Source organism: Micromys minutus, assembly GCF_963924665.1.
Source record: "Micromys minutus genome assembly, chromosome: 1".
NCBI lineage: Eukaryota > Metazoa > Chordata > Mammalia > Rodentia > Muridae > Micromys > Micromys minutus.
In genome coordinates, this window is record NC_137969.1 from 208,169,271 (window position 1) to 208,181,236 (window position 11,966).

Here is an 11,966-nt window from a genome sequence, read left to right on the forward strand (position 1 = left end):
GAAGTAACATTTCTCCCACAGAGAAAGTAAGTTCCTGAGTGAGTGTCACTCATTGAACCTAACATGTGACATATGTCATCATTCTTGCCAGATAGTTCCCAGCTGAAAAGAAATCAAGGAACCATAGTGTGTCTGTGTGTCGGTGTGTGTGTTTGTGTGTGAAAATAGTATGGAGCTTTGAAAAAATATGTGTTGTATTAAGTAAAACTACTGTTTACCTCCTAAGAGAAAATTATTTCTTCAGGTATATCTTTAAAATTAATCTTTTTCAGAGAAAAAACATGTTAAATGAATATTAATATTGTATGTGACTTTTAAAATTATAGAAAATTTGTCTAAAGATACAGTTTTTTTGCATTATATCTTTTAAGTCACAAACATGTTGTTTCCCAAATGATATAAGGTTGAAACTAAACTGTCTTGCTCTTGCTAAAAACAGTATTAGTGGTGAGACATAGAGGTGTAAGTAGATTTTAATTAGTAAGCATCAGTGAGAAGCAGCCTATGCTCATTTTATTTGTATTTTTTTATTTATTTAGTATGTGTTCAGTAAATATTTATATATTTATACTACATAGACATTTACTATGTAATTTTCATGCAAATACATTATATGTGAAGGTAAATATGCAAATATGTTGATAGTAAAACTATTAATGTCATTGATTTATAGAAACTATCAGTCATGAAAAGTTACTTTCTTGTTAAAAGTATCTCTGACTTTTTCACAAGAAAGCAGTAGAATAATCGTCTGGAATAAAATGCAGCAACATAGGTTGACAGAAGTTTTCTAAGCATCTCACAACCCACACAGCTTTGTAAATTTTAAATGGTTTAAAGTTCTTATAGTTTCTTACTTATTTTTTGTTCTGAAATTACCATGAAAATGTAATGTGCTTCTTGCACATGGGAAGTTTCATACTGTGTTCTAGATCCTGTTCTTATGTAGTGAACGACTGAGGGGTAGTGAGAATCCTGCACTAAAGGCTTCTCAAGCACTCCTTAATGTCTGAGCACAGGAAAGGCAATGATTTTTATTTTGAAAACTGCAGGAAAAGATCGGAGTAGAAAACAAATAAAAATTGCATAAGTACTTGATAAATATTAGACAGAAATGATATAAACCATAGCTATGGATATATCAAACACAACAGCAACATACATACACACACACACACAAGCACACACACAAGCACACACACACAAGCACACACACACACACAAACACACACACACGAGGGTGAGAGAGAGAGAGAGAGAGAGAGAGAGAGAGAGAGAGAGAGAGAGAGACACACCAAAGGCCTCACCTCCCACTGATGTCAGAAGATGCAGTCTTCTGCTCTATATGCACCTGGGGCCATAGGTCTCTCCATACTGTCTAATTGGTTGGTGCTTTAGTCCCTGAAAGCTGTGGTGGGTGTTGTTAGTTTATTTTTTTGTTCTTCACATGGGTTTGCAGACCATTTGAGTACCTGAAGAATGTTTTATTTGCTTCAATATATACTGCAGAATTTGGCTTATGCTTGTTAGAATATATAAGAATTGTAAAATCCCTGTGAACTTAGTAAAGTCTAGAAAAATATTGTGGTGTTCTCATTACTTTCTCTGTTTTAGTTAATTATAATGTTGTTTAGGGTATAATATCTGATTAATCTTGCTGTCTTCTTTCAGGGAAAAATTGGCTCCTCTCTTACTGAAGAATTTGTTTCAGCAATTCTGAATTTTCAGGTCATCATTTGAGTCTTTGAATATATTTGTGTCTGTGCACGCATAGATTATATTCTTAGTCAAAGACTCTAGATGAAAGTCCATGCAAGTAATCAGAGAGTACATTTTTTAATCAGATGTGTTGAGAAGCAGTCTAATAAAATTAAATTTCACTTTGTCATTCAAGATAAAGTAGGAGTGTCACAATGAGAAACGAAATGGGAAACACTGATTTCCTTGAATTTATAGACATGTCATTTGTGCGAGAAACCAGGTAGAATGATTCAAACGAAGTGAGAAAGGAAAAAGGCAACAGGTAAAAGCTGAAACTAATGTTATCAGCCCAATCAGTTATCTGAGCTCAAAAGTCAAAGATAGCACAGCATTGTCAGCATTTCTCTGGGAAAGTAGAGCACTATAAATATCCCGTGCTTGGAAGCAATAATATGACCTATAAAGATCCACCATTGCACTGTACTTGCTGCTGAAATTGGATAATCATTGTTTGCAAAGTGTCAGGCTTTCTCTAGGTCCTGGGCTGAGCAGTGAAAGAGGCTCCTATAGAACAACAGTGAAATTCACTACAGGATTTTAAGTTTAGAGTGACATATTATATGTATTATGTATTTCTAAGACTTAGCAGCTAAAACACAACATAGTGGGCTTCAATTTAACAGAAACAGTGATTTTTCAGACACAGAACTTAACAGGAATGGCATTAGCTGATATACCCAAGAAAGGAGAGAGATAACCCATAGAAGCCATATCCTGAGGCTAGACATGGCCCCTAGTTCAGGGATGGGGCCACTTATCCAACTCAATAATACTACACAGAAATGACTCTGTCTAAAAGGAAGGCAGGGACAAGGAATGAAGCAGAGTTGAAGGAAAGGCCAAGCAGAGACTTCCCCACCTAAAAATCCATCACATCTGCTGAAATCAAATCCAGTCTTTATTGTTGATGTCATGAAGCACTTGCTAACAGGAATCTGCTATAGCTTTCACCTAAGAGGCTCTGTCAGAGCCTGACCATTTCAGATGTTGATTCTCACAGCCAACCATCTGACTGATCACAGGGACTGCACTGGAGGAGTTAGGGGAAAGAAGAAACTGAATGGGATGATAACCCTATAGAAAGAGCAACAATACCAACCAACCTGACCCCCAGAATCTCCAGGTACTAAACCAGTAACCAAAGAGTAACATGGAAAGACACATGACTCCAGCTGTTTATGTAGAAGAAAATGGCTTTATCTGGAATCAATGAGAAAGGAGGCCCTTGGTCCTGTGGAAAGTTAATGTCCCATAGTAGGGGAATGCTAGGAAGGTGAACCAATAGTGTGTGGAGAGGTTACGGCGAGCTCCATCATTGAAGCAGGTTAGAGGAGATGGGACAGAACAAAGGTTTGTGGGAAACAAGGAAGGGGGAAATCATTTGAAATGTGAATAAATAAAATAACCAATAAAAATGAAGGAATAAAAAAGTAAATAAATGAAATAACCATAATAAGAAGGCAAAAGCAAATAAAAGCTTGATTAAGCACACACACACACTCACACACACACACACACACACACACACACACACACACACACAAAGAATTAGCAACTAAAAAAAAAACATAGTGAGACTCAGCAGAGAGTATTTTTTAGACACAAATTATACTAAGATTTTCTTACTTCAATTTAGATTATACCTATTCATACCTATTTAGGTGTAATAATTTTGTTGCATTTAAAATACAGAGACTGCAAAAATTTTAAGCAGGACTGGATCCCAGAAATGAGTTGGAGAAGTAGACATCCTATCACTAAACAATACTTATCTGCAATTGATACCCACTAGCAGAGGAATAATTAGTATCTTCACTAATTTTGTTAACTTTAAAGTAGGTATCACCCCTAGCAGGAAATGGCTAACAAAACAAAACCAAAAACAACAACAACAACAAGATAACAAATCAAAGACAAAAACAAATCTCAATAGTGTTTTCATAGACATTTTGTCTCATAGGGCTATATTTGGGCTTTCATATTTTTGTTTCATATTTTGTGTTATTTGTAAGTTTGTGTTTATTGTTTTATTGTTTTATTGTTTTATTGTTATATTCTGTTTTTAGTTTACTTAATTGCCTATTTTATTGCTTTGTAAAGAGAGAGAGAGAAAGCACATGGCATTAGCAGGGTAGGAAGTGAAACCTTATGGAAAGTGTTGTATAGTTAGCCCACCAGAGAAGACCACTCAGACACTTTTTTTTCTTTTTGATGTTTTAATTTTTTTATCATTTTATTTGATATTTTATATATTTATATTTCAAATGATATTACCATTTCCCCCTCTAATCTCCCTCCCTCCTCCCCTTGCTCCCATGAATATGTTCTCTCTCCAAACTATCTAATCCCACCTAATCTCCCTGGCATTCCACTACACTGGGAAAACAAGCCTTTACAGGACCAAAGGGATACATGCTCCACTATCTTCATAGAACCTTTATTTATAATAGCCAGAATTTGGAAACAACCAATATGTCTTTCTAGAGAGGAATGGATGCAGAAAATGTGGTACATTTACACAGTGGAATACTACTCTGCAATTAAAAACAATGACTTTAATGAAATTCATAGACAAATTGATGGAACTAGAAAATATCATACTGAGTGAGGTCACCCAGTAACAAAAGAACATACATGATATGCATTCACTAATAAGCACATACTAGCCCAAAACTCAGACACTGTTTATAGCCCAATGAAACTTAGCTATAAATTTCCTGCAGTCTGGTACCACACTCAAGTGCTGGGGTAACCTAGGTTCCTCTGCTCAATGTCCACAACAAAGGTTTTTTAAATAATAAAGCATATCCTGGCATTTTCCTTGGCAGCTGTAAAGGAGCTTGGCTGAAGTAAACAGTTTGAAGGAAATAGTTTAATAGAATCTAATATAAGCAGTGAGCGGCGAACGGGGGGTACGTTCTGCACAAAGAGGCAATTTTAACAGAAGGAAAGAAAAATTAGAAGTTAGCTAGAACATTCTGACCTTTAGTTCCTAGAGTAGAGTTCGGTAATATTGCATGGAAATGTCCACCAAGAAGTTTAATACTACTTAAACTTGACATAACATAAGCAAGATGATAGAGATACATGATGGAGAAAATTTGGCACTGTCTTATCCTGTTATAGGATTGTGTGTTCAGGCACCTAATAAAAATAATAAGTATTTCTGTACTGGGAACATGTCTCCATTAATAAAAATAGTCTCTGCTCTTCCAGAGGTCTTGGGCTTGCTTCCTAGCACCCACAATGAAAATGAAGATTGTATATATACATGCATACATGCATATATATATACATATATATATATATATACACACATATATATATACACACATACACACACACACACACACACACACACACACACACATATATATATATGCATGTATGTATCACAATGGCAGAGCATTCTTGGGGATTTCCTATAGATCACAGGCAAACTACTCATCTTTTGATTATTGATATGATATACTGGCAGGTTTTGCATTGTATTATAACTGGATACATGTATATAGCTTGAAGTTTATACCTTGAATAGTGAACTTATGACTGAGTCAATGATATGCTCTATTTTTTTATAAAATGGTTAGGGAAAATCTCAAACTAGTTTGAGTTCATTTGCCCATCATAATTTCATATCATATTAGTTAGAACACATTTAAGAATGTCAAGATTTGACATAACTTTAATTAAGAGTATATACATGTAAATAAGTATACATGAGGGCAGGGACCCCCAGAGGCCAGTTAAGTCCTGGAGCTGGAGATTACTAGTGATTCACAATCAACCAACATGTATGGGGCATCTACAATCTGATATGCAGCAATATGTTCTAAACCATAAAAAGTGCTAAGCAGTTTATAGAACACCCATTTCTATTACTTTCCCTTGTTCCTAGGATTGACATTTTTTATAATCATAAAAAATTTTATTTGGCTATTCTCACATAATTTACATTGGGAATATTTTATAAAAATAATTTCATCTCCAACCTTTGTCAGGAAGTCATTTTTTTTTATCTGTGTATAAAACTACTACTTGATACTTCAGATATGATGTAAGCTTGGAAATAAGTTTCTCTATTTTCTATTTTCATCTTTGTTGTGTGTCCAATCACTGAGTTCCACACTTTCAAGCAAAATTTCTGATCCCAAATAAAGTGTTTGCAGTCAACACACTGGTTTAACTAAATCACTCTACTGGTCTTAAAACTAAAAATCAAGCAAGTTTATCTTGAACACCTCAATATTCTGTGTTGTAGTGTGAAGACCTAGAAAAACAGAAGTCTATCTATGTAGTTTTACTGTTTATTTTCCCACATGGAAATTACCCAATGAACATGATAATATTAGTTTAGAAATATCAATATCAACGTATAAATCAAAGTTATTATGTGATAATCTTTAAAATGGCAAAATAAGCATAACTTTAAAAAATCTTGCTTAAATAATTAATACTTCAATATTTATCAGCATTTTATTGGTTCTCATGGAAAAGTCTTTTTTTAATAATTCTATTACTTAATAATGTGTACTTGTTCACTTTCTTTCTTAGAATTCCATAAAACAAGATATGTATCTCAAAATGAATAGGACTTAGGTAATGAAGCATGCGTTTATTAATGATTCTGTTGTTAAAGCTGAAGTCTGTAAGAGGAAAAACAGTTCCACAATTTCAAGCCAAATTTGAAGCAAGTTTTAATTCAATATTGGTCAGGATGATATACTCTGGCAAGGTCTATTCTTGGCTTCCCAAAAATGAGACTGAATCACATTTAGGAGAGGCATAAAATACATAGTCATAAGGCCATCAATTTCCCATAAGATCCAAGCAGGTGTAAGCATATAGGTACTTGCAATGTGTATTATTCTTGTACATGTTTTAGTATTTTATTTGATATTATCAGAGAATGGGGGCAAAAATTTATATTTCTTTAAATATATTTATACTTACATAGAAGATACACATATTCTCTGTAACTGCAGTGCTGTGATAAACTGTGTTGTTTTTCATAGTTGTTTTTTTCTGTATTCAGAGAGAATACTATGCAGTATACCGCAGTCTAGATGGCTTATCACTATGTCCAATATGATACCTGATCTCTGACATTTGCACTGTTACTTACTACATTCTCACTGACACTGGCATTGACAACAGAATAGGAACATCATCGATTTTTTTCTATTCCTATCCCGTTTAATAATCACAGAGTCAGTCTTTAGTCATATTTGCATTTTGCATTCTAGCAGAAAACATTTTTAACATATTTGTTAGGAAATAATATACACACAGCAAACAAACAAACTCTTTTAGTTGTCTATTGATGACTGATTATGGTTATTTTTCTAGAATTATTCAGTGAGGTTTTAATGTTATAAGTATATTTAAGGAAATTAATATTTTGTGTACTATGTCTCAGGTGTAATTAATATGATAAAATCGAGTTGTGTACCAAACATAAACTTTATGTCCATTTCTTTGGAACTTGAAATAAAGATTGGAAGCAAATAAAAAAAAAATGTTAAACTGGAACAGAACTGTTTTGAATATTTCAGGCATTATTGATATCACATGTGTATTTGTTAAAGCCAAAAACTTAGCTCCCTATTGTTATATGATGATCAAGAATCCGTTGTGACACGATATGGAGCTTATAGCACAAATTGAAACACACACACACACACACACACACACACACACACACACAAATAAGAACATGAAGATGTGGAAAGATGTTGGCAAAGATTCACAGCCAGTGCAGTTAGGAGTCTAGAGTTCTGGGAGCTGAACTGAAGCCTACAATAGAATAGAACATATTTGGTATGGGTTGAATATGACAAGCTCAGAAGTACCTACATTAACTTTCCAAGAGATTTATATGCACAAATTTAGGTGCATAACCAGGTTTTATTCAGTCTACTGGTTTCAAGTATAAATGATCTATTGTAGAAAAACTTGACAGAAATCAACTGACAAGTTCAATATGGACATAACATCACAAACATAGCTCATTTCCCCACGCACTTATGCTGCTGATTGCTACTTCCTGAAAATTTAAGTTGCTTGTCAATTTGTCCCCATCACTTAGGCTGTCCTGATAATATTAACTTCGTGGTCTTCTCTGTGTCATAGTGCACCTTCACCAGTATCCCTTTGTCCTCTTTCTTACTTAATTCCACACCAATAAAGAACTGCAGTGTCATTATACATGACAAATATGTCTAACAAATGTCATCATGTCTGAAAGGAAATAGGAAAATATTTTGTTTTCTTAGAATATTTTGATATAATCTTTCTAGTCAGAATTGTTTTATTCATAAATATGTCTCATACTAACTGAGGAAGAATCACCATATAAGCCTGCCTTAGATTTATGATTAAAATGATGATAGGCATCTACTGTGTTCCTACATAGTAACATTATCAACTTAAAATACATTGTCCCTAAAATTTTCTTGAAAATGTGAAATAGTTTTGTTAGATTATGTTATAGATATAGGTCAAAGTAACATGACAATTTTTCTGTTATTTTCATGAAAGTGCAAATCTGTTGTTCTTCTGGCAGGGTTGCAATCCTTTTCAGCCCTTTCCGTAACTCTCCCATTGGGGTACCCAAGCATAATTTTTATTGTTAGTTGTTAGTAAAAATAAAAACACCATGCCAGTTTCCTATCGTTTATAAAATATTATTTAATAATATGGACTATGTCACATAATTCATTACATTGTGATTTTATTTTGTATGTTAAGGATGAAAACACCTTATACTGATACTTATTTACTCATACATTTTGGCTATAAAAATAAAGATTTGTTAGCAGATGTAGTACTTTGTCCAAATATTCAAAAATACATTTTCTAAAAATTTTCAGTCATTAGGTGTGGAATTGGAGAAAAACTGCATCTGGTCTTGGCTTTAATGAGTATTCATGACTCACAATATGGGATAGTCCTCTGGTCTTTTCCCTCCTGCTGGCACAAAAAAAAAAAAAAAATGGAGCTCATCCTGTAGATATGCTCACATCAGTTTTCAAGACTTGGCAGAAATCTGTAGTCCTTGGCAGCTGGTGTTTAAAGAATTTGCCTCAATCTCTTTTCAGTTTAATATGCAACATTATAAATCCTTAGATGTCTTTTACTCATATGCTTTTATTTACTTTTATCCATTTAACTGGAATGCCTTTTACATGCAGTGATTATTTTTGAGACACACATACATTTTCAGATTCTTATGATAAAAGATTATACTCTCAGCATGTAAGCATATTGGTTGATTTTATCTCACTCAAAGATATACTTCAATTAGAATTTTACTCATTGGGATAAGGATAACATGCTTATTATCTTTAAAGAAATTGTCACTATATATATTCTTTTCATAGAGCTGCATATGGTAATTTGTTATTTCAGGATGGAAAGGAATAATTATAAGTCAAGGATATGAAAAAGCTATCTATTTTTAAGCTTCTGGGCAGTCCAAAGCCTTTATAAATCCATGTTTAAGGTGCAGTTAGTGAATTTATATTGGACTAAATAGGTGTGCAAGCACCACAGATATAACATGTATTTCTTTGAGGTGGGTGCAGCCAACTTTTTTGATAGTATCCAAGAGAGTGGGTAAGGCTCTCCAGTTCTTTATTGTTATTATGTGGATCTGGGATGGAAATTGTGAGGGAGATGCTCAGTGTTGGGGGTGAGTTAAGACAGGGACTCCTCAGCATCAGAGAACCTCTTTCTTGCTCTCAGTTTCTTTGCTGAAGTGGGTGGTCACAGTTTTCTTAATCCTTGGAGGTCATGTTGCCATGAACTCCACCACTCTGTTGCTGTAGCCATATTCATTGTTGTTGATTTTCCTGAATCTGTTCATATTTTAATGTTAATGCTACTTCCCCAAGAAGTGCTGCCTAGTCATAGATTCAGGACTTCATCAAAATCTTCCCATGTTAATTAGTAAAACAGTTTCTTTAAAGATTAAACATAATGATTTTAAAATACCAAGCATTGCTACAAGGCTGCATTCTTTGCTCTTGCATTATTAATGATTTAAGGTCTAAGTGTATCATTTTCTGAAAGGGTGCTATAAACTTTTCTTTTCTAAGAAGAACTGAGGCTTGCACATTTGGGCCTTCCTTCTTTTTGAGCTTCACGTGGTCTGTGAGTTGTTTCTTGGGTATTCAGAGTTTTCTGGAGCTAGTATCCAATTATCAGTGACTGCATATTATGTCTGTTCTTTATGACTGGGTTACCTTAGTCAAGATAAAGGCAAAAGCCAGTGATTGGGCAGGGTAAAGGAGATGGGGAGATAGAAGGATCAGAGGACAGGCAAGGACTGAGAGAGGTGTTCCAAGATGGACCTTGGGAAGGATGAATTAGATCCAGTGGGCTTAATTGGTGTTAAGTAATTATGAACATTTTAAGGATTTTATAGGTCTTATATCGCATATAGAAGGGCAGCTTGTATCTTTGTCTTTTTTGATGTAATATTATTTTGTAGAGGGTTTGTGGAATGCGAATTTTATATATAAACTTGTATGAAAAGCTATTGGGCATTAGAGTTTTGTTTGTGTTAGGATTTGGGGTAAAGAAACACATCCGGTCGGAGACAGTAAACAGGCTGAATAAAACACCAAGGGAAGAGAGTCATGCGGACAGAATGAGACCATGGGGGCTACTCGGACCAAGTAACAGAGCCTGTGCTACATGGCTTCATGCTAAAAAGTGCCCTCAAAGTGAGACTGGGGGTATGATAAACAGATAAGCTTCATTTAATTTTTTAATATTAAGGCAACACATTGTTATACCAGGAAATGAGCTTTACAAAGTTGTCTTTGAGAGCAATGTTAGCCACAGCATCAAAGTTGGAAGAGTGGGAGATACTCTTGAAATCTCAGGAGACAAACTGTTCTTCAGTATAGCCCAGGATGCCCTTTATGGGCCCTTGGATGCCCGCTTTACCACATTCATGATAATGTCATAGTTGGTAGGTTTCTCTAGGTGGCATGTCAGATCCAAAATGAATACACTGAGGGAAGGAACATGGAAAACCATGCCAGTGAGTTTCCTGTTCAGCTCTGGGATTACCTTGCCCACAACCTTGGTAGCACCAGTGGATGCAAGGATGATGTTCTGGGAAGCCCACAGACATCTCTCCACAGAGGAACCATCTACAGTTTTCTGAGTGACAGATATGGCATGCTTTGTGGTCATGAGTCCTTTATGGATATCAGTGTTGTCATGGGTGACTTGGCCAGGGGAGCATGCAGTTGGTGATACAGGATGCATTACTGATAATCTTGAGAATGTTGTCTGATTTCTTGTGGTTCAGACCTATCACAAACATTGGCACATCAGCAGAAGTGGCAGAGATGATGATCTTTGTGGCTCGAACCTTCAAGTGGGCCCTGGCTTTATCCATTATGGTGAAGATGCCAGTAGACTCCACCACATACTCAGCATCAGTATTACCTCATTTGATATTAACAGAATCTCACTCCTGGAGGATGTGATGGGCTTCCAGTGATGACAAACTTTCCATTCCCAGCCTTTACTGTGCAATGGGTAGAGTAATATTGGAACATGTAGACCATATAAGGCTATAAGATAGCAAAAATCTATACTTTGTGAAGTGCAGAACAGAAGGCAGCACTGGTAACCAGTCACCCAATAAAACCAAATTCATTCACACCGACCTTCACCATCTTGTCTACAGGAGCTGGATGAGACTGCACAAGAAGATGTGTCTGTCGATAGAACAGGGAGGAGCAGAGAGTCACATTTTAAGTTTTTTAAAAAAATCTAAATATCTACATTTTCTAGGAAAACCCATAGGATGTTTGAAACAGATGACCTTACTATAATGTTTTTCAGCATATTTAAATTATTTTGTCTTTAAGAAGTAGTCAAATATTGATAATTTATCTATCAATGATGTCCAAATGAAACTAAATACTAGTGTGTCCTCATTAATTTAAAGCATTTTCAAAAAATTTCAGTAGTTAGCCAAACTAGGAAAGACAATCTATGTCTAATAAAACTACATAATTCTTAAAACTGAAAAACAAAGCCCAGCTACTAATTACCAGGACAATTTTCATTGTAAGGTCTGGAAAATTTGCACTTAAAGACTGATTTTTTTCCAGGAAATGTTATCTAAATATTGTGTAAAAATATGCAGATTCTAGCTTAAGTTTCATTTGAAAATTAAT

At 34.8% G+C, this 11,966-nt stretch overlaps 1 protein-coding gene across 1 annotated transcript; it reads right to left on the reverse strand.

Moving 5' to 3' along the window:
- Positions 1–10,689: 10,689 nt before the first annotated feature.
- On the reverse strand, positions 10,690–11,043 carry LOC308417325 (glyceraldehyde-3-phosphate dehydrogenase-like; the record flags this gene model as incomplete). Its single annotated transcript, XM_080912561.1, has 1 exon — positions 10,690–11,043. The coding sequence occupies one exon, from the start codon at positions 11,041–11,043 to the stop codon at positions 10,690–10,692; it is 354 nt and encodes a 117-aa protein (XP_080768687.1).
- Between the last annotated feature and the right edge of the window lie 923 nt (positions 11,044–11,966).